At 62.3% G+C, this 18,965-nt stretch overlaps 7 protein-coding genes across 7 annotated transcripts; 4 read left to right on the top strand and 3 right to left on the bottom strand.

Annotated features, from left to right (window-relative positions):
* Positions 1-2: 2 nt before the first annotated feature.
* prp40 (Pre-mRNA-processing protein prp40) lies at positions 3-2,434 on the bottom strand (the record flags this gene model as incomplete). Its single annotated transcript, XM_062770987.1, has 7 exons — positions 2,364-2,434; positions 2,230-2,316; positions 2,041-2,124; positions 1,894-1,994; positions 1,555-1,852; positions 687-1,514; positions 3-644 (listed from the first exon to the last, which is right to left on the bottom strand). Exons 1-7 carry the CDS (start codon positions 2,400-2,402, stop codon positions 3-5), a joined length of 2,079 nt encoding a protein of 692 aa, XP_062626971.1. The 5' UTR covers positions 2,403-2,434.
* A 487-nt stretch (positions 2,435-2,921) lies between these two features.
* SPAC10F6.14c (ABC1 family protein) lies at positions 2,922-5,401 on the top strand. Its single transcript, XM_062770988.1, has 12 exons — positions 2,922-3,350; positions 3,405-3,424; positions 3,458-3,583; positions 3,627-3,721; positions 3,756-3,955; positions 3,999-4,039; positions 4,077-4,284; positions 4,331-4,651; positions 4,700-4,844; positions 4,898-4,990; positions 5,032-5,188; positions 5,225-5,401. Exons 1-12 carry the CDS (start codon positions 3,019-3,021, stop codon positions 5,338-5,340), a joined length of 1,854 nt encoding a protein of 617 aa, XP_062626972.1. The 5' UTR covers positions 2,922-3,018; the 3' UTR covers positions 5,341-5,401.
* A 70-nt stretch (positions 5,402-5,471) lies between these two features.
* Positions 5,472-9,932, bottom strand: emm12 (M protein, serotype 12; the record flags this gene model as incomplete). Its single annotated transcript, XM_062770989.1, has 4 exons — positions 5,472-8,444; positions 8,484-9,005; positions 9,046-9,774; positions 9,876-9,932. 4 exons carry the CDS (start codon positions 9,930-9,932, stop codon positions 5,472-5,474), a joined length of 4,281 nt encoding a protein of 1,426 aa, XP_062626973.1.
* A 546-nt stretch (positions 9,933-10,478) lies between these two features.
* yqjZ lies at positions 10,479-10,823 on the top strand (the record flags this gene model as incomplete). Its single annotated transcript, XM_062770990.1, has 1 exon — positions 10,479-10,823. One exon carries the CDS (start codon positions 10,479-10,481, stop codon positions 10,821-10,823), a length of 345 nt encoding a protein of 114 aa, XP_062626974.1.
* Positions 10,824-12,373: 1,550 nt separating this feature from the next.
* SPAC4D7.02c_0 (Phosphatidylglycerol phospholipase C) lies at positions 12,374-13,851 on the top strand (the record flags this gene model as incomplete). Its single annotated transcript, XM_062770991.1, has 6 exons — positions 12,374-12,681; positions 12,739-12,754; positions 12,805-12,867; positions 12,917-13,028; positions 13,090-13,189; positions 13,255-13,851. Exons 1-6 carry the CDS (start codon positions 12,451-12,453, stop codon positions 13,849-13,851), a joined length of 1,119 nt encoding a protein of 372 aa, XP_062626975.1. The 5' UTR covers positions 12,374-12,450.
* Positions 13,852-14,364: 513 nt separating this feature from the next.
* On the bottom strand, positions 14,365-15,659 carry YPEL1 (yippee-like protein). The gene is made up of 5 exons (XM_062770993.1): positions 15,378-15,659; positions 15,258-15,313; positions 14,931-14,987; positions 14,745-14,848; positions 14,365-14,616 (listed from the first exon to the last, which is right to left on the bottom strand). Exons 1-5 carry the CDS (start codon positions 15,567-15,569, stop codon positions 14,567-14,569), a joined length of 459 nt encoding a protein of 152 aa, XP_062626976.1. The 5' UTR covers positions 15,570-15,659; the 3' UTR covers positions 14,365-14,566.
* On the top strand, positions 15,279-18,571 carry LOC62_03G004474 (uncharacterized protein; the record flags this gene model as incomplete). The annotated part of the gene is made up of 3 exons (XM_062770992.1): positions 15,279-15,326; positions 17,260-17,424; positions 17,465-18,571. The coding sequence occupies 3 exons, from the start codon at positions 15,279-15,281 to the stop codon at positions 18,569-18,571; spliced, it is 1,320 nt and encodes a 439-aa protein (XP_062626977.1).
* Between the last annotated feature and the right edge of the window lie 394 nt (positions 18,572-18,965).

An 18,965-nucleotide genomic window follows, 5' to 3' on the forward strand; every position in this document is an offset into this window, starting at 1 on the left:
GCCTAAATCTCCCCCTCCTCCCTCTCGTCGTTACGCGAGCCAGCGTCCGACACTCGCTGGCGCTTGGGGTCGCGGTCGTCTGCCTCACGGTCGCGCTCCCTACGACGCTCGCGGTCGCGGTCACGGTCGCGGTGGTCGTCACGGCGGCGGTAGTCGCGGTCTCTCTCACGGTCTCGCTCGCGGTCGCGGTCTCTCTCACGGCGGTCGTCACGCGCCGCGCGCCAGTCGCGATCTGTGCGGTCGCGATCGCGCTCGCGGTCACGGTAGTCGCGCTCGCGTCGCCGGTCGCGGTCGTCGTCCACGTCCATTCTGTAGTCGCGGCGGTCGCGACCATCGCGTCCGCTGCTCGAGCGGTCCCTCTCCCGGTCCTTGCGCCGCGGCGACGAGCCCTCCCCATCGCGCTCCTTCTCACGCATGCGGCGCGTAAACTTCTCAAAGGCAGCCTTGCGGTCCTCCTCCTCGGGGATGTCCTTGAACTCTTGGAGCTCTTGGATGTGCGGCAGGGCAGCCTCGTACGTCGTGTCAGGTTCAATGTGGCGCTGGACCTTGCGCATTGCGTCGCGCAGGTCGTCTATTCTGTGCCTGCGCTTGCGCTCGGCACGTCGATGCTCATCGGCGGCAGCCTTGGCGAGGCGAGCGTGGATCTAAACGTCAGCGGAGATTTCACCAAACACTGGCAAACGCACCACATCGAGAGCATCCTTCCGTTCTTCAGCCGTGAACTCGTTGCCCAACTTGGACTCCTCATACAGCTTCTCAAACTCCTCCGCCGTCGTCTCGAGCTTGATTGGAGCCCCAAGTCTCTCCTCAATCTTGGCAGCCACCTCCTCGGCGGCGACTTGCAAGTCGTCGACAGCGTCCATCCACAGGTCGAGAGGAGTCGAGCCAGGCAACCCGACCAGGTTGGTGAATCGCTCATCCGCCTTAATCTTCGGCAGCGTCTCTTTCCACTTGGACTGGCGAGTCAACTCGCCCTTGCTCTTGAGCTCTTGGAGAAGCTCCTTGAACGCGTCGCGAGCTTTGCGACCACGACGTCTGTACTCGGTTTTCAGGCGCTTGGATTCTTCGTTGTACTCCTTCTCCAGCTGCTTCGAGTAATCGTCGTACACGTTGAGAATGTCAAGGGTTTCAACGCTCTTCAGATCGTTATTCGCACGGAACGCGTCCGAACGCGTAATGATGCCGTGCGCGTCCCTCCACCGCGTGGTGACTGTAATATCGAGATCCTTGACGAGCTTGGTCAACGTCGAAATGTTCCTCGCCTTGACGTCCTTCCGCGTCTGGACCTCGCGGGCGCGCAGCTTGGACGTGTACTCCTCCAGAATGAAACGTCGCTCGTCGGGCTTGGCACGGCGCCAGTACTTGTCCGACGCGAATGCCTTGTCCGCCGTCTTCATCGTCGAGTAGCTCTTGATGACGCCAGAGTGGGTGAACAACCGGGTGAGGTGTGGTCGGAGCTCGGCGATACGCGCGTCGCGCTGCTGCTGCTTCTCCTTGGCCAGGGTATCCAGCCACTGGGAAGGGTCAGTCGCTGCAATGCTTCTCCCCACAAACCTTTTCATACGCGGCCTTCTTCTGAGCCAAGGTGTCTAGGGCCTTGTAGAGCGGGTCCAAGACGACCTTGCGCATGGTCTGGTCCCAGGTCCACTTCTCGTCGATTCCCTCACGCTTGAGGAGATGGATAAATGCTGCCTCGGCTTCCTCGACCTTCTGGAATCCGCCGTGAGGAATGGTGACGGTCTCGACCTCGGGTGCCGGCGCGCGACTTCCTGGCGACTGGAAGCGGGTGAGAGCGGTTGACGGCTCGTCATAGTCGGGCGATGATGCTCTGGAGCTAGCAGAGGGTGTAGGGCTGATGTGTCAGTTGCCAGTTAGCGGAGCGCTGCAACTCACGAAGCCTGGCCAGTCGCCTTGAGGTGCTCACGCTCCTTCCTCGCAATCTCCTCAGCCTCCACCTTGCGTTGTAACGTTTCGAGCTCTGGCGGCAAGTTCCACTGGGCACATCAGCATCCATACTGCACCCCCCATCTCTCTACCCACCACAGTTTCCTTCGTCGACGAGTTGACGTAGTACGCCTTGCCGCGCGAGGTGAACTGCTTCCAAGGTGTCTTGGCCATAGCCCGCTGTTCAGGTCAGTTTGGATCGTGCATCTGGCGGCGCAACGCACCTCGAATGGGGTCTGGGAGCATGTCAGCAGCTGTATCTACCACAAAGACTATCGTACTCACCCTCAGCTCCTCTGGCTTCTCCCATACCGACTGCTTGGTGACGGCATGCGACCAGTAGATACGGCCCTCCGAGTTTTTGTACTCCTTCTGCGCGGTGTGTGAGCTTGTGCAACCAACTCTCAAGCTCGACATACCCATTGAGACTGAGCCTCTGGAGCTGGTGAGGCCGACATGGCTTCCACAAGCTTGCTGAGGGTCGATGTTGGACGACAAGGTGATGATCGAGTGAGCTGGATCGCAGTTCGACCAACAAACCAGACAAAGGGTGGTGACCACAATGTTCAAGTTGAATTTGCTTCCGTCTGTCGAGGGCTGTTTGCGGTCATCTGGTGCCCCACAGGCACTTGCTTGGACGCGACGAGACACACGACCAGAGCCGGGCGACGCATGCATCTCTTTAAAACCAATACTAGCGCGCACAAAGCACATGCATGCACTTGTATTCAAGCTCATAAGTTGTGATAAGCATGAGTCATGTGCTCGGGGAGCCCAAACCCGATGGAGGGAGAAGTGGACCTCGGTGAGACGATTGTTGTGCTGACAGATGGCCTTGTCGCTGTCAAGGTTACGATCCTTTGGCATATTCCAGAGCGAGAATGGGATCGTCCACAGTGATCGCCCAGGTACTTACTTGCCTAATACACGGGTTAAGAATGATTAGCACTGTTGGTGGCCCAAGAGTTTCCGCGTCAGAACATCGCACACCCACCACACACGCACCACCGCTGATAACAATCGGCATCGGCCACAGCCGTGCCTGGGTGGCCGACCCACTCATTGCGCGTCGTGATGCCGGTTCGGCCGGCACAGAGCCCCACAACAAAAAGCAAGCACTCAATCGCCATTCTCTCTCCGTCCTTTGACCATACCACTACCATGCGGCCACGGGCAATACTACGAGCTCGTGAGCTCACCTCTCGACAGATACACTCTGAAGCGCCGCGGCATGCGCGCAACCCGCCGCATGCCAAGCCGCTGCCCCCGCGCCCTCCACGGTCCCGGGTGGCCAAGTGGGGCGGGAGGGCAGTCGTGCTCGGGACCGTCGGCGGCGGCGCATACCTCGCAGACAGGGAGTACAATGCTAGCGCGGTCACGAGGAGCTTGCGCACTGCGTATATCGGGTACGTGTAATTGTGTGGCCAACATACAGGCAAGTGCTGACGCCGACCGTCCAGCCTCATCTCCACCCTCGACTGTTAGTCACCGCCAGGTGCTCCACTGACGCCAGACAAACTCAACTTCAAGCCGGAGAAGTCGGACGAGATTGAGGCCCTGCACACCCGTGTCGCGAATAGGCTGCGCTGGGTGGTAGATACTAACCAGGGCATGTACCTCAAGCTCGGACAGGCGATTGGTATGGCGCGGAGTATGGGGCGTAAAGCTGAGACATGCCTCAGGCCTTCAAGCGTCGATGCTGCCGAAGCCGTACCGCGTGGCGTTCGCGCACGTATTTGACCAGGCGCCATCAGTACCCTACGAGGAGGTGGTTGGGGTGAGTCTGCTCGACCGGCAACGCTCACACCAAGGTGTTCAAACACGACCTCGGGATCGACCCGATGGACATCTTCGAGACCTTCACCCATGAAGCTGTGGCATCGGCTTCGGTCGCTCAGGTGCACAAGGCGACGCTCAAGGCGGTGGTCGGCAACCCTGACCGCGTCGTGGCTGTCAAGGTGCAGAAGCCTGCCATCGCTAAGCAGATGGACCTGGACTTGTTCTCGTACCGGTGGGTATCGAACACACCCAGGTAGCAAGGGCTGACCCGCCAGGACGTTGATGTACCTCGCCCAGAAGGCGTTCGATCTTCCATGTAGGTGGGAGCTCCTTGCCTCACGCTCACCTGCTAGTGTACTTTGTCGCCAAGTACGTCTCCGAGCAGATGCGCTACGAGACGTCGTTCAACCGCGAGGCGCTCAACGCACGCAAGTGCGCCGAGTATCTCTCGCAGACGCCCGAGCTGCGCGACGACATCATGGTGCCGAAGGTCTACGGCAAAGAGGAGGGATACCCCGAGAGCGACCGGATATTGGTCATGGAATGGGTCGACGGTTGTCGGTGGGTCGGCTTTCCTATTCCCCAACCAGCCTGAGCTCACTCCCAGCCTGACGGACAAGAAGCAGATCGAGGCGTGGGGCCTCAAGCCGCGCGACGTGATGGACCTCGCGATCTCGCTCAACGCAGCCATGACCTTCTCGTGGGGCTTTGTGCACTGCGACCCGCACCCGGGCAACATCCTCGTGCGCCCGCACCCCACGAAGCGCGGCAAGCCGCAGCTCATCGTGCTCGACCACGGGCTGTACATCACGCTCCGGCAGCAGTTCCGCGAGGAGTACGCGACGCTCTGGCGCTCGCTGTTCGTGCTCGACGTGCCCAAGGTCGAGGAGATCGGCAAGCGCTGGGGCTTTGGCCTCGACCCCAACATGTGAGCGCGCGACGCGGGATGGGCCGCACAACAAGCTGATCCTAGCAGGTTCGCATCCGCCATCCTCCTCCGCCCCGCCGAGATCAAGAAGGGCGAGAAGCAGGAGCGCAAGCCGATGGACAAGTACCACCAGCAGCTCGAGGTCAAGAAGCAGCTCAAGGTCATGCTGGACAATGAGAAGTTTATCCCCAGGGTAAGTCACAGCTGTACGAGGCAAAAACGCGCAGCCACTCACTCCACTCCCAGGAACTCATCCTGCTCGGCCGCTGCCAGCGCATGATGCAGGCCAACAACCAGACGCTTGGGAGCCCGTCGTCCCGCGTGAACATTACCGCTGAGGTGGGTGTATTCGGCGCCGAGGTCACCCGCTCACGTTGCAGTGGGCCGCGCGTGGCTGGGCCAACAGCCTCACGGGCTCGCGTACCCTGCGGGCTGTTGGCCTCAAGACGTGGCTGCACGACCGGTGGGAAATGGTGCTCTTCCGCGTCACCGTGTGGGCTATTGACGCGCTCTTCCGGTGGACAAGCTTCCGTAACAGTGAGCAGCGGCACGCAAGGCGCTACTGACACCCAGAGTACCTCTCGCCGCGCAACAAGCTCGGCTGGGAGGAGGAGCTGCAGAAGCAGATGGAGACCATGGCGCGCGAGGAGCTCGGCATCGAGATTGACGACAGCGCGTTCGCGGGCTGAGGTAGACAGACAGACGTACACTAGACAGTTGCATCATGCAGTGAGTGCAGGGATGATGATGTATGAAACAGCTCTATGACTTCCGACTCTCTCCGGCCCACTCCACCCGTGGAGTGCGCACTCGCTCCGCTCTACAACGTGATGAGATCGCCCTTGCACGCGGCGCAGCAGTACATGATCTCGTCGCCAAACTGGCGCGGCTGGTGCCAGTGCCGTTTTGGCGTGCTCGCTCCGTCGCCGTTGGGCGTCGCGGCGCCACTGCCGCCGTCGTCGCCGTCCTCGCTGAGCGCGGACAAGTTGCTCGCCTTGCGCGCTAGCTGCGTCCGGGGCTCCATGCGCGCCTTGAGCGCGTTGAGCGACACGGCACGCTTGTGCCGTAACGCGGCGGGGAGGTTGGCGTCGACGCCGCGCGGTGCGCGCACGGCAGGCTCGCTGTTCTCGGACGCAAAGAAGATGCCGCTGGACGGCCGCGAGCGGGGGGCCGACGCCGCCGCCTCGTACTCGGCCTGCAGCTCGGCATGGGTCGCTTGCAGGTCGGTGAGCTGGCGTGCGAGCTCGTGCGCGCGCGACGACGCCGCGTGGCTCGACGTCTCGAGCTTGCGCACCTGCGCTTGCAGGTCCGAGATCTCGAGCGCATGTTGCGACTGTGCGGTGGCGAGCGCGTCCGACGCTGCACCGCCGTTGGTAGCGGACTCGGCGGCCTTGGCGCGCGCCGCGGCCAGGTCGGAGCGGAGGGTCGCGATGGTCGCGCTGTGCTCGGCCGCCGCCCCCTCATGCGCCGAGGCCACTGCGCGGGTCGTTTCAACCTCGGACTTGTGTTTCTCCACCGCGGCCTCGTGATCCGCCTTGGCCTTCGACAGGGCCGCCTCGTGCGCCTTGCGGGCCGCCTCGGCATCCGTCTTGGCCTTGGCCACTGCCGCCTCGTGCTTCTTGCGCGCTGCCTCAGCGTCCGCCTTGGCTTTCTTCGCCTCGCGGCGCGAGTCTTCCAAGTCAGCCTGAAGGGTTTGCGCCGAGTCCTGCGACTCGATGCCGCTGAGACGGAGGTTCTCAATCTCACTGCGCAGAGACGAAACCTGCTCGTCGGCCGCCTTGGCCTTGGTAGTCGATTCGTCCAGGTCCGCCTTGAGCGACGACGCGCTTGCCTCGTGCTCCTTGGCCTTGCTCTGCGACTTTTCGAGGTCCGACTTGAGCGACGCAATGCTCTTCTCGTACGCCTTGGATGCCGTCTCCTTGTCGTCCAGATCAGACTTGAGCGTCGAAATGGTGTCCTGGTTCTCTATTGTCGTCTTGCGCAGGTCCTCGACGTCGCTGCGGAGCGACGCGACGGTCGTATCCCGCTCCTTGGTCGTCTTCTTGGACTCATCGAGCTCCTTCTTTAGCTTTGCAGCATTCGCCTCGTGAGTCTTGGACGTCTTGCGCGAGTCCTCGAGGTCCTTCTTCATGCCGGCCAAGGACGACGCGAGCTCGGACGAAGCGTTGCCCGACTTGTCGGCGTTCTCCTTGTGCTCCGCAGCCGTGGCGTGCGCGATATCGAGGTCCGTCTTGAGCGACTGGACGCTTGCCTCGTGCTCGCTCGCAAGCTTCTGGGAGGCCTCAAGGTCGGTCGTGAGCGTGGCGATGCTACCCTCGTGGTCCTTGACCGTAGCGCGCGAGGACTCAAGGTCCTTCGTGAGCGACTTGGCCTTGGACTCGTGGTCCTTGATCGCCTTCTTCGATGCCTCAAGGTCCGCCTTGAGCTTCTTCACAGTGCCCTCGTGCTCCGTGACAGTCTTGCGCGAAGCCTCCAGTTCATCGCCGAGCTTCTTGGCATTGGACTCGTGCTCGGTCGACGTCCTCTTGGACGCCTCGAGATCCTTCGTCAGAGACTTGATCTTGGTCTCATGTTCGCCGACCAGCTTCTTCGACGCGTCGAGGTCCTTGGACAATGTCTTGCCCTTGGACTCGTGCTCCGACGACACCTTCTTGGCCGCTTCGAGGTCCTTGGCCAGCGACTTGGCCTTGGCCTCGTGCTCGTCGGATGCCTTGCGCGCGGCATCAAGGTCCTTGGCAAGACCCTTTGCCTTGGTATCGTGCTCGTCGGAAGTCTTGCGCGCCGCTTCGAGGTCGGTCGTCAACGCCGCTGCCTTGGCCTCGTGCTCCGATGATATCTTCTTCGCCGCCTCGAGATCAGAGCCCAGGGTCTTGATCTTGCCCTCGTGCTCCTTGACAGTCTTGCGGGACGCCTCGAGATCCTTCGACACGGACGCGATCTTCGTCTCATGCTCGCCAACGACCTTCTTCGAAGCGTCGAGATCCTTAACCAAGCCTGTAGCCTTCGCCTCGTGGTCGGACGACGACTTCTTCGCGGCATCGAGGTCCTTGCCCAGGCTGGCGATCTTGCCCTCGTGCTCCTTGATCGTCTTGTGAGCCGCGTCGCGGTCCTTGGTCAATGACGCAAGGTTTGCCTCGTGCTCCTTGGCCGTAGCCTTGAAGGCCTCCAGATCCTTGGTGACAGCAGCCAGCTTCGTGTCCTTGTCCTTGACCTCCTTCGTAGACGCCTCGAGGTCCTTCTTGAGCGACTTGGCGGTTGCCTCGTGCTCGCCGGCAGTCTTCTTGGCGGCCTCAAGGTCGGAGGTCAGGCTCTTGATCTTGCCCTCGTGTTCCTTGACCGTCGACTGGGCCGCGTCCAGCTCCTTCTTGGTCCTGGCAACGGCAGCTTCGTGCTTGCTCGCAGCAGCCTGGGACGCCTCGAGCTCCTTGCGCACACTGGCAAGCACCTTGTCCTGCTCCTTGGCCGCAGCGGTAGCCTTCTCAAGGTCGGCCTTGAGGCCCGCAAGTGACTCCTCGTGCTTCTTGATGGTCTCGGACGCCGTCTTGCCGTCGTCGCGGAGTATCCGGGAAGTAGCCTCGGCGGCGTCAAGCGACTTTTGCAGCTCGGCAAGGCGCTTCTCCTGCTCGGCAGCCTTGGAACGCGCAGCCGCCAGATCGCTCGTGACCAAGTTGTGCTCTTCGTCCAGCTGGTCGTGCGCGGCTGCAGCGTCCTTGTTCTTCGTGGTCAACGCGGCGACCTCGGCCACCAGCGCCGCGATCCGCTCGTTCAGGCCCGACACCTTGTCCGCCTCGACCTATTCGTCAGCGCCGGCCCACACACACACACCACCCACCTTTGCCGCCTTCAACTCGGTGTCCAGCTCGCCGCGCTGCTTGTCCAGCGACTTGTGCTTCGACTCCCAGCTGTCCACGCTCGCCGTGAGCTCGGCCTTCTCCTCCATGACCTGGACGACGCGCCCTCTGACCTCCTCGAGCTGCTTGACGAGCTCGCCATTGTCGTTGTGCAACGCGTCACGCTTCTTCTCGGCCGCCTCGGCGCGCTTGGTCGTTTGCGACAGCGACGTCTTGGTCTTCTCAAGCTCGGCCGACGTCTTCTTGAGCGACGCCTCGGACGTCTTGAGCGACTTGGACGACGTGCCGTGCTCGTCCTTGAGCTTGTCGTGTGTCGACGTCAGGTCGGTGTGCGATGACTTGAGCGTCGAGTGCTCGCCCGTCAACGTGTCGTGCTCCTTTCTCAATGTCTCGTGCGAAGCCGTCAACTTCTTCAGCTCCTCCGCCGTCCTGCTCGACGATGCCCGCAGCTCGGTGAGCTCCTTCTCAGCCACGCCCAGCTTCTTCGACGAGTCGGTGTGGCTCTGCACCGTCAGCTGGTGAACCCCATACCCTCAAACTCACGAGTTTCAATCGCCCGACCTCGGCCTCGAGCACCCCCTCGCGCTCCTGGGCCCGGTCGCGCGCCTTCTCGAGCTCAGCAACGCGCTCGCCTTCCCTCGACGCGGCGTCGGCCTTGTCGGCCTCGAGCTTCTGCTTGGCAGCGACCGCGTCCTCGGTCGCCTTCTTGGCTGCCTCGACGTCCTTGCGCGACTTGTCCAGCGCAGCCTTGACCTCTTCCCCCTTCTTGACTTGTGCCTGCGCGTCCGAGAGCTTGGACGCCAGCGCGGCCTTCTCGTCGCCCAGCGCCTGCTTCTCCTCCTCCAGGCGGGAGGTGACGGTGCGCGCCTCGGCGAGCAGCGACGCGTCCGACTCGGCGGCTGTGACGCGCTTCTGCAGCTCGGTGACCTTGGTCTGCAGCTCTGAGCGCTCGGTGATGAGCAGCGAGACCGTCGCTTGGAGGTTGGTGATGCTGTCCGACTCGCGGCGCGCCACCTCAGGCTCGGGCGACTTGGCCTTGGACACGGGCTCGTCCTTGGCCGCTGGTGCCGGTGTTGGTTCGGGTGCTGGCTCGGTGACCGGCTCGTCCTTGACCACCTCCGCCACCTCGGCACGGACATCTTCGGCCAAGCTCAAGCTCGGGCGCGTCGAGTCGGCAGCACCGTCGGCAGCAGTGGCGGCGGGGCTCGCGGGTGTCGCGGTTCCACTTGCAGCGGCAGCCTTCTTTTCCTTGTCCTTGCGCCTTTGGGCGAGCTGGGCGCGTTAGTACCTTGATCTGCGTGGTCGCGGTCGAAAGTTGGGACAGGGTGCCAACCACGACGGCGGCTCGGCGCGGCAGCGCGCGCCCAACTCACCAGCTTCTTTGCGCGTTCGGCCTTGGCCTTGCGCTCGGCATCTGCCTTTTCGGACATGCTGGGCGGCGTGGGGCGTGATGCGTAGTGCGTTGTCGCGTTGTCGTGGCTCGAGTCTGCTTGCCGTCGTCGTTGGTCGCGGCGTTCATCTCTCTCTGTGCTGGCGGTCATTCATGACTTGGCGGGAGCAGAGGGAGATGCGTGGAAGGTCAACAAACGTGGTTTGGGCGTGGCAGTCGCGTGGCACTGGCGTGGCAGTCACGTGAAGACTCCATCCAGCAGTTGTTGTCAACTTGTGAGGGCTCTGCAAGGAGTACCATTAATGCATGCGCCTGGACTATGTATGCCTTGCAGGACATCATCACGATGATGAGAGTGGGATATTGTGGCGCCCGGAACAGAGCATGTCAACAACGGGTTAACGGGATACTGCGCCAAGCGTCGGCTCCCAAGTCATCACGACATTGTGACATGTCGTCTTCGACTCTCGACTCGACCAACCCCGAGTCGACGCTGACAAGCAGCGACTCTTAAGAACCACTGCTTCGCTCTTCTCTCCCCATCGACACCTTACCCCTCAGCCTGCACACCCAACCGCGCCCCAAAATGGCCTTCGCAAAACACCTCACCCCGCCATACTACGCCGTAATCTTCACCTCCACCCGGCGGCAGGACGACACGACGGACGCGTACGCCAACACCGCAGATCGCATGGGGCAGCTCGCGTCGAGCCAGGAAGGCTTTCTGGGGGTTGAGAGCGTGCGCGGCGCCGACGGGCTGGGGATCACCGTGTCGTACTGGCGCAGCCTGGAGGACATTGCGGCCTGGAAGGCCGTCAGCGAGCACCTTCGCGCACAGGAGCGCGGGCGGAAGGAATGGTACGACCACTACGAGGTGCGCATCGCGCGCGTCGAGCGCGCGTATGATATTCGAAGGGAGGGCAAGTTGTAAGGTTAGAGTGGACTGGGTGGGGAGTGGACTGGGTGACGAAGAGGAGAAGGGGCGACGGTTCGACTCGACTTTCCTTTCGCACTTGGCAGGAGGAGGGCGTCGCTGTCACCGATCTGGATCGCGAGCACAAGCATAGATTCATCATGTATGACCTACCACTACGTCGCTGCCACTGGTACTGCAGCTCATCGTCATCACGGCGCCACTGCTTTGCTGACGGAGCCATGGGCCGACCAAGCCCTGTCGAAGGAAGAGTCAGACGACTTTGAGTCACGTGCCCGTCGTCTTTGTCAACATGCTGCCGGAGCAGGTGGGACCATGTGGGCTTGGCATTGAGATAGGCTTTGTGCAGCAGCTCCACGGTGTCAAGAGGGCGCCTGCGCCTCTCTGCTATGTACCTGGTGCGTGCAGCTCCACTGGGATCTACTGCCAAGCGCATGCAGTGCGGGGTGGCACTTGTCGGGGGTTAGCTGTACAAGCTGTCGCATCCACCCCACACGCCCATCGGCTGCTCGGCCGGTGACTGCCGCGTCGCGGGGAAGGCGCTGATCCGTTTTGAAAAAACAAGTCAATTCCGACTCTGCGGAGATGGCCGTGACGCGTCGAGCTGGTCTGTTTCGGGATGAAAGACGAGGCGCAGCAGACAACAAACAGCCAGAACTGGCATGGCTGCATGGCTTGAATACATGCACAATGCACGCGCCAGCAGCCACGGCAAGCCCCGCCCGCGCGGCCCGTCCTGTCCTGCACACCCCCGATGACCTCGGACGGTGACTTGTCGACCTTGCTTCGTCTGGCAAGGTCGTCCAGGCACATTTGGTTATGCTCTTGGCGGTCATTTCAAAATGTTCGACCTACGCTCCCTTCCCTTGCCTTTCCTGACACTTTGGGCGTGGCGTGCAGGCGCGCATGCAGCGCATGCAGGCGCGTAGAGCGGCGTCTGGAGCTGGCGGTTGTCCATGAGTGCTGCACCGCGTCAACGCCGCGTGCATGGGCTCCTCGGCGTCGATACCAAACCCACCCCGGACCGCCTGTGCAATACCAAATTTTTGCCACACAACAAGCGAAGAGCGATGTGGACGATGCTGGCAAAGCAATGACAACGCACTGCGCATGCATCCACCGACAGCACCATATGAAGAATGACTGGGCCATGCATCGACTCGTCGACATTACCCACTCGCGCACTGACCATCACCTACACGGTTGTGCTCACTACCACTGCCCGCTCACCGGTCACCGCCGCGCCCACCTCCACCTCCACTGTCGCGGTCAGCCGACAACAACAACAACAACAACACCAGCAACCACTGTACGGATTGCGGATTGTGAAGCCCTCCCGCCGTCGTCCCCTGCCGTACTCCTTATCCATCCCCCTCGCGTGACTGCTCGCAGAACATCCAGAACACGTCGTCGTCGACACCACAGTCCGATCACGTTCCTTGACGCCGCTAGCACACGGCATCATTACACACACACACGTTCGTGGCCTCCCCCCCGCTCCCTCTGCGCACGCCACACTCGCCTTTCCGCCCCGCCATACCCCGCACAGCACGGCTCTGGCTATAATACAGACGCGACGATAGAACTCTAGACCACATATACCTGTTCATCCATCCAGCGCATAATGTCGTCGACTACCGCTCCCAACAACGGCTCGGCCGAGCTCCGCCCACCCCTCCCGTCGCTCCCGTCCCTCGAGCGCACCCCCGTCCTCGAGGCTGACGGCGTCGCGGCCTCGCCTGCTTTCGAGGCCCTCGTCTCGCCCGCCCTCTCCCCCGTCGACAAGGAGCTCTCGCTCAACCCCGTCGCGCCGGCGCGGGCATGGCGCATGCCCGAGTGCTGGGGACACCGTGGTGTAAGTGGCGTGTTTGTTGTGGTAGTGACGACGACGCTGTGCTGACTCATATCCCAGGCCTCGGCGTCTTTCCGTGCGTATTGACAGCATAGCCACCCAGAACACCTACTCACACGAGCACAGCCGAGAACACGATCATGTCGTTCACCGAGGCCTGCAAGGCCGGCGCCGACGGCATCGAGACGGGTGAGCCGGGCGCAACCCTCCGCCACAAGCCACTCACGCCCCCCTCCAGACGTCCACATCACGTCCGACAACGTCCTCGTCATGTTCCACGACCCCAACCTTGACCGCACCACTGACGGTAAGGGCAAGCTGCACGACCAGCCGTGGGCCGGCGTGCTCGAGTGAGTTGTGTGGTGCATGCGTTGACCTCGACGACGACGCTGACAATTTCTTCTCCTCCAGGCACGTGCGCACCCTGGAGCAGCCGGCGCAGCCCATCCCCCGCTTCGCCCAGGTCATCGAGCTGCTCATGAAGCCCGAGAACCAGCATGTCAAGCTCAACGTCAGTTGCTTGTTACTTCATACGTCATGTGTCGCTGACGATGGGCCCTCTGGCCCCGGGTACAGATCGACTGCAAGGTCGAAAACGACCCGGTCAAGCTGTTTGGGCTCATCAAGGGTGAACTGGAGCAGTACGAAGAGTGGCAGACCAAGCTGGCCCCGCGCCTCGTCCTCGGCCTGTGGCACCCCAAGTTTATCGAGCCGGCGGCCGACATCCTGCCCGACCTCAAGCGCTTCTGCATCTCCATGTCGATTCCCCAGGTGCGCAAGTACTTTTACGACAAGTGCCACGGCTTCAGCGTGTGGTACCACCCGCTCGCGTCGGCCGACGGCGCCGCGTTCCGCGACGAGTGCCGCAAGGCTGGCAAGGAGATCTGCACGTGGACCGTCAACGGCCGCGAGGAGATGATCAACTGCGCACGCTGGGGCATCTACTCGATCATCAGCGACAAGCCCGAGCTCTGGCGCGAGGTCAAGGCCGACCTGCTCGCCGACCGTGAGAAGGTCCTCAAGCCCACCATCTCGTCCTACATCCTGCCGTACCTCGACTCGCGCAACTACTCGTGGCACTACCTCAAGGAGGGCGAGAAGGAGCGCGACTACCTCGAGAAGGAGGCTGGCAGCTTTGACACCGTCGCTGTGCCCGAATCTCTGCGTCTGTGAGGTTCAAGGCAAAGCCCTCAGTTGTCGTCGTTATCTGTAAGGCAACCCGGCGTGCGGCCACTATCCGCGACGACGACGACGACGCCTAGCTCAGCACCGCCGCGAGGACCCACTCCTCGGGCGGCTCGCTGCAGCAGCATTGTACAACAGGCCCGATCTCCCCACCAAACCTGCATTTCCCCACATTCATCTTCATCATCACGGCGTTTCGGCCGCCCACCCCGCATCATCTCCTTTGCTGCTGCCCTAATAGTCGAATCATTCCGAACACTCCGACGACGACGACGGCTCTGACCTCATCGTCGCATACCGTAGCTGCAGCGATGCATCCCTCTTGACAGAAGCAAGCAGCAGCAGCCGATCCGCCGCGTCACGTCTTCAGGGCGGCGGACAAACGATCCCTGTGAACTTCATGTCGCCATGACCTCCATGTGCGAGGCGCAAGCGATGTCTTTGCCTAGATCTGGCACATTGGCGCAACGCTCAGGCCACTACGCGGCGCCTTTGACGTTCCTGCCGGTGCATAGGCATAAGATGAGGTACAATGCCCTGGTGTACAAGGGAGTGGGGGCTTACAACGTGTCGGGTGTGGCTGTGGATGATACAGGAGCTGCGCCAGGGGGTAGCGAGTGAAGACGGAGGAATCTCCGTCCTCGCGGGGACAGCGGCGGCCGGCGGCTAGCAGCCGGCAGGCAAGCAGTACCGCAGCACAGCTCTACCAGTTGTTCTCCTTGACGATCTGTGCATCCTCGAGAATGTAGCGGCCTGTTGACGCAAGCGCAAGCGAGGAGGCGTGGGAGTTGGAGTTGCAGGTAGCACGCAGATCAAGCCATATCGAACACACACATGCAGTGATTAGCATCGTGTCGCATGTCGTTCGTTGGGGTACCCACCCTCCTTGTAGCGCTGTTCGCCATTGGGCGCCTTGATGTACATCCACCCCAGCTCCTGGCCGCACGACGCACAGTGCAGGTCGGCGACCGTGTGCTTTCCAGTCCTGAGTTCATCATCAGCTTGGTCCCTCGGGCCGCGCCAGGCTCCGCCCTCGCTCGGGCGGATCCAGAAAAAACGACGCTGACATCAGCTTGCGCTCCTCTCGCTTGCCGAGGCGCGTGTTGATCGTAGAGTTCATAAGGCTGGAGAGCGTAAGTGGGTTGTTCCTGGGGTGGTGCAGAGGCCGGGGATCTGGGGTGGTCGCGAGGTACAGGGTTGCGATTGCATCCCATACGGCCGGCCGGATGGACAGCCGGGCTGGCTTTGGTTACTCCGACATGCCGGGGAGATACTGGCGAGCAAGCAAGTGCTATCCAGAGATGAGGTACAGGGGGAGGCTGAGGCTTGGAGGCAAAGGAGGGGCAAGGGGAAAGGGGAGGAGAGGTAACCCCCGGCCGCAGGGGCACACTCACTACGCACGCCCCGAGCGGCCCATGAACGCCTTGGAGACGAGTTCGTCCTGTAGCGCCTGCGATGCCAGAGTGAGCATGTTACTCGGGTGAACCTTCTCCTCCCTGAGAGTCAACACGCACGAGCACCTCGGAGCACTTTGCGCACGAGAATACCGCCTTGTCATTTGGCACGTGATGGAGGTCGAGGGCCGAGGTGGTTGTCGGGCATAATCGGGACAGGAGGGTGATCGCGGTGGGTTCTGCTGATGGCGGTGATGGTGGGGTCGAGGATGAGGACGCTGGTGTCGTCTGGGCCTGGGATTGTGACTGCATTGTCGTGTCGAAGAAGGAGCCAAGTGTGCGAAATGTCGAGAGATGTGGTTGTTGTTGCCTGAATGGCCCACTTTGGCTGTGACGTAGTGGTTGTCGTTGTTAGTTTGGGTGGCGGCGGGGTCAAACGCGACGGCGGCTCTATTTCATGACTTGTTAAGGGGCTTGGGCAGAGTGGGGCAAAAAGTGGCAAGTGGCGCATTGCGAGTCCCACTATTACAACTGGAACAACAATCAACATCGACAACGACATCAACGTGACATTGTGCCTTGCGTCAACGTCGATTCCACCATTCCGCGCGCTCGCTCACTGCCTCCTCCATCCTCCCCCCCTCCTTTCAAACGACCAAGGCCTGTGACACTGCCATTGTCTGAACAATGCCGCCGACGGCAGCGAACGCCAACAATCAACGACGACGCATCGCGCGCGACGCTTGCTTCCTTCCAACCGCACCTTCCTCGCGCCGGCTTCTCATGCTAACCAACCCTCGATTCCACACACCACACCCACGAAATAAACCCTGCGCAATCTCACGGTACTCACGGACTGTGCGCGCTGCAGGAGTTGCAGCTTCTTCTCGCACTGATGCATGATTCCTGTCCGCGCGCTGATTGGGCTCACCCCTGGGCGGTGCAGCGGCGACAGGCACCGACAGACGTCAGAAGCGCGCCGCACACACCCCCCCAACGACAGGCCGCGACGCCGCAGCACACAAACTCCACGACGCCACGGCCAGGCGCCAGCCTCGTGTCCATGCTCGCTCGGACCACCATGCACCTTTCCCTGCACGGCGGCGGCGTGATGTGTGCGCGCAGACAGGGGGCAGGGGCGCGCGACAGTAGGTGCGGCAACACCCCACCCCACCCCACTCCTGACGCTCTGTTCGTCGGTGGTTCTCGACCCCCATTAGTGACGACAAGGTACGACTGCCGCCTCCACCACGCCTGTCGCGCGCGCGCGCTCGCTCACTCGCGTCTTGCGCGTCTTGCGCCCTTTCTTGCAGACAGACGGACGGCTCGCTGTGTGCCGCGCCATCCACACACCTCGCTCGCCCGTCCGCCCTTCTGCCTGAATCCGTTTCCCCAGCCGTCGTCGTCGCTGACAGACACTGACTACTCACGCCTGCTTGCCCAAAGCTGCTCTCGACTTTGCAGGCCGTGTACAAAGGAGGGAGCTCGGCGGCCTGCTTTCGTCGTTTGACTTTCTCCCCACCTCTCCTCTCCTCTTCCACACACACACACACACCATCCACTCCACCCCCTCCTCTCCATTGCATGTCCTTCCCCCCAATGTCTTACGAACGCCACGCAAACCATCACGACGGTACTGGTGCGGGAGCCTCCTACAACAACCTCGATGCGGGGGGCTACCACCAGCACAACAGCAGTAGCCAGCAGCAGCACAACAACAGCAACAATCATCACGCTCACCACCACGCCCACCCCCACCACCAAGAGCACCACCACAACAACCGCGAGCGCACTCTTTCGGCTGGCGGCTTTCGCTCCCTGCCCCCGCTTTCGTTCGCCATCCAAGTTCCCCACCGTAGTCCCAGTTGGCCAATGGCTCCCCCGGCGTCGTCGTTCCCTTACCCTCCGTGAGCAACACCGTTACTCTGCCTTTGATACATGCGAGAGCTAACCCTTTGTCCTTGTAAGGCCGTCGTCGTCGCTCGACTGCATCCCTCCCAAGCTCGAACCCGAGCTCCAAGAGTACCAGCCGCCCCTGAGCCCCCCGATTCGTGACCTGGCCGACCTCCCGAAGCGGCCCTTCATCACCAATGACAAGACGGACGCAGACCAGCTTCGTCGTCACAAGGCGTACTCGAAGCGTGACTCGGGCAAGCTTCTCAAGGAGGTGAGCTGCGCGAAAGATGAACAGCAGCTGACCCACCCAGGCCGAGTATGAGCGCGACCCCACGCTCGTCGAGGTGATCCCCGAGGAGCGGTGCCGCCGCTGCTCGTCGCAGTACTGGCGCTGTTTTGTCGAGCGCAACCCCGACTCGCCGCGCCGCGTGTGCCGCCCGTGTGGCAAGAACAAGTGCAGCTTTGGCAACTCGCCCAACCGCCCGGCCACGTTTGACGACACCATGCCCCCGCCGCTCCAGTACCAGCAGTCGCACGCGCAGCTCGAGCACGCTGCCACCGCCTCGCACATGCCGATCCCTATTACCCCCGCTTCGCAGTGGCGATCCTTTGGTGCGAGTGTGGACCCTGGCAGCTCGAGCAGCAACATTGGGCCCATCCGTCCCCGCCCCCGCGCCCTCTCCCTCACCCCGCGCCAGTTCCCCGGTGCCATGTACGCGGACCGCTGGCGCGAGTTCGACATTGCATCGCCGGCCGACAGCCCGCCGATGCTCGACGACTCTCAGGACCGCGACATGCCCGACAGCAGCGGCTGGGCCACCCCATGCACCGAGCTGTCGAGCCCGCGCACCGACTCGGGCATGTACGAGCCCATGGTCGCGTTGACCACGGCCGTCACCAAGCTGTCACCCGCCACGCGGCCGTCGCCAGCCACGGCCACACCCAAGCTCCCGTCGTCGTCGTCGACATCATTATCGTTGTCTTCGTCGTCGTCGTCGTCGTCGTCGCCGCCCCCGCCGCCGGGCAAGCACCTCGAGTGGCTCGGTGCCGTGCTCAAGATTGCGTCCATCAGCTCGGAGGACGACCGCAAGAAGCTCATGGCGGACGTTGCCATCACGGGTGACCTCGACCCCGACGCCCAGGCCCGCTGGGTCCAGGACGTTACCGAGACGTGGTTGCGTAACCACGACGTCGAGGAGCGCCTCAAGGCCGAGGACAAGCGCGTGACGGCGGAAAACATCAAGGCGATCGAGGCGAGGACCCGGGCGCTCGAGGAGCGTACGTCGATCCTGGAGTCGTGGGCCGAGCGCCCCCGTGACCTTTCGACGACTGACACCATGCTCAACGACAGCGGTGCGGCTCGTTACCGCTGGTGCCCGCCAGCCGCGCTACCAGCGCGTTCCCCCGCGGGTGTGTAACGCGGCGCCGCGCGACGAGACGAACGAGACGACCCCAAGACATTGACAACTGTAACATTTGGCTGGGGAGGCTGGCCCTTCTCCAGCCCCCGACGCCGCCCCGCCACCGTGTAAATCCTGTGAAGACGAAACGAGCGCCATGTCACCCCTCCCCTATCCTCTCCATCCTACCCCAAACGAAAACCAACTGTGAGAAAGAAGCACAAGCGCACGCGCAAAGCGCTGCTGCTGTTAGTCAGCCATTATAGCCCACGGCCCGAAGTGGCGCCGCCGGCGCCGCCGGAGCGCCCGAAATCGGGCCCAACAACGTAGAGTGTAAAGAAGATTGATCTAGCTGCGACCTATGTCGGCGTACAATGCATAGTGTGGGTTGTGGCGGTGTGGTGGGGCGAAC

The sequence above is a fragment of the Vanrija pseudolonga genome, chromosome 3 (genome assembly GCF_020906515.1).
Source record: "Vanrija pseudolonga chromosome 3, complete sequence".
NCBI classification, from domain to species: domain Eukaryota; kingdom Fungi; phylum Basidiomycota; class Tremellomycetes; order Trichosporonales; family Trichosporonaceae; genus Vanrija; species Vanrija pseudolonga.

Bases quoted from the DNA above. Each gene is read 5' to 3' on its own strand.
- SPAC10F6.14c (XM_062770988.1), top strand. From the start codon at position 3,019: ATGCCGGTTCGGCCGGCACAGAGCCCCACAACAAAAAGCAAGCACTCA. The intron at 3,584-3,626 runs GTATGGCGCGGA...GACATGCCTCAG, and splicing joins CAAGCTCGGACAGGCGATTG to GCCTTCAAGCGTCGATGCTG. The intron at 5,189-5,224 runs GTGAGCAGCGGC...ACTGACACCCAG, and splicing joins GTGGACAAGCTTCCGTAACA to AGTACCTCTCGCCGCGCAAC.
- YPEL1 (XM_062770993.1), bottom strand. From the start codon at position 15,569: ATGCAGTCACAATCCCAGGCCCAGACGACACCAGCGTCCTCATCCTCG. The intron at 14,988-15,257 runs GTGAGTGTGCCC...TACGCTCTCCAG, and splicing joins GGCCGCTCGGGGCGTGCGTA to CCTTATGAACTCTACGATCA. The intron at 14,849-14,930 runs GTCAGCGTCGTT...TGATGAACTCAG, and splicing joins CGAGAGGAGCGCAAGCTGAT to GACTGGAAAGCACACGGTCG.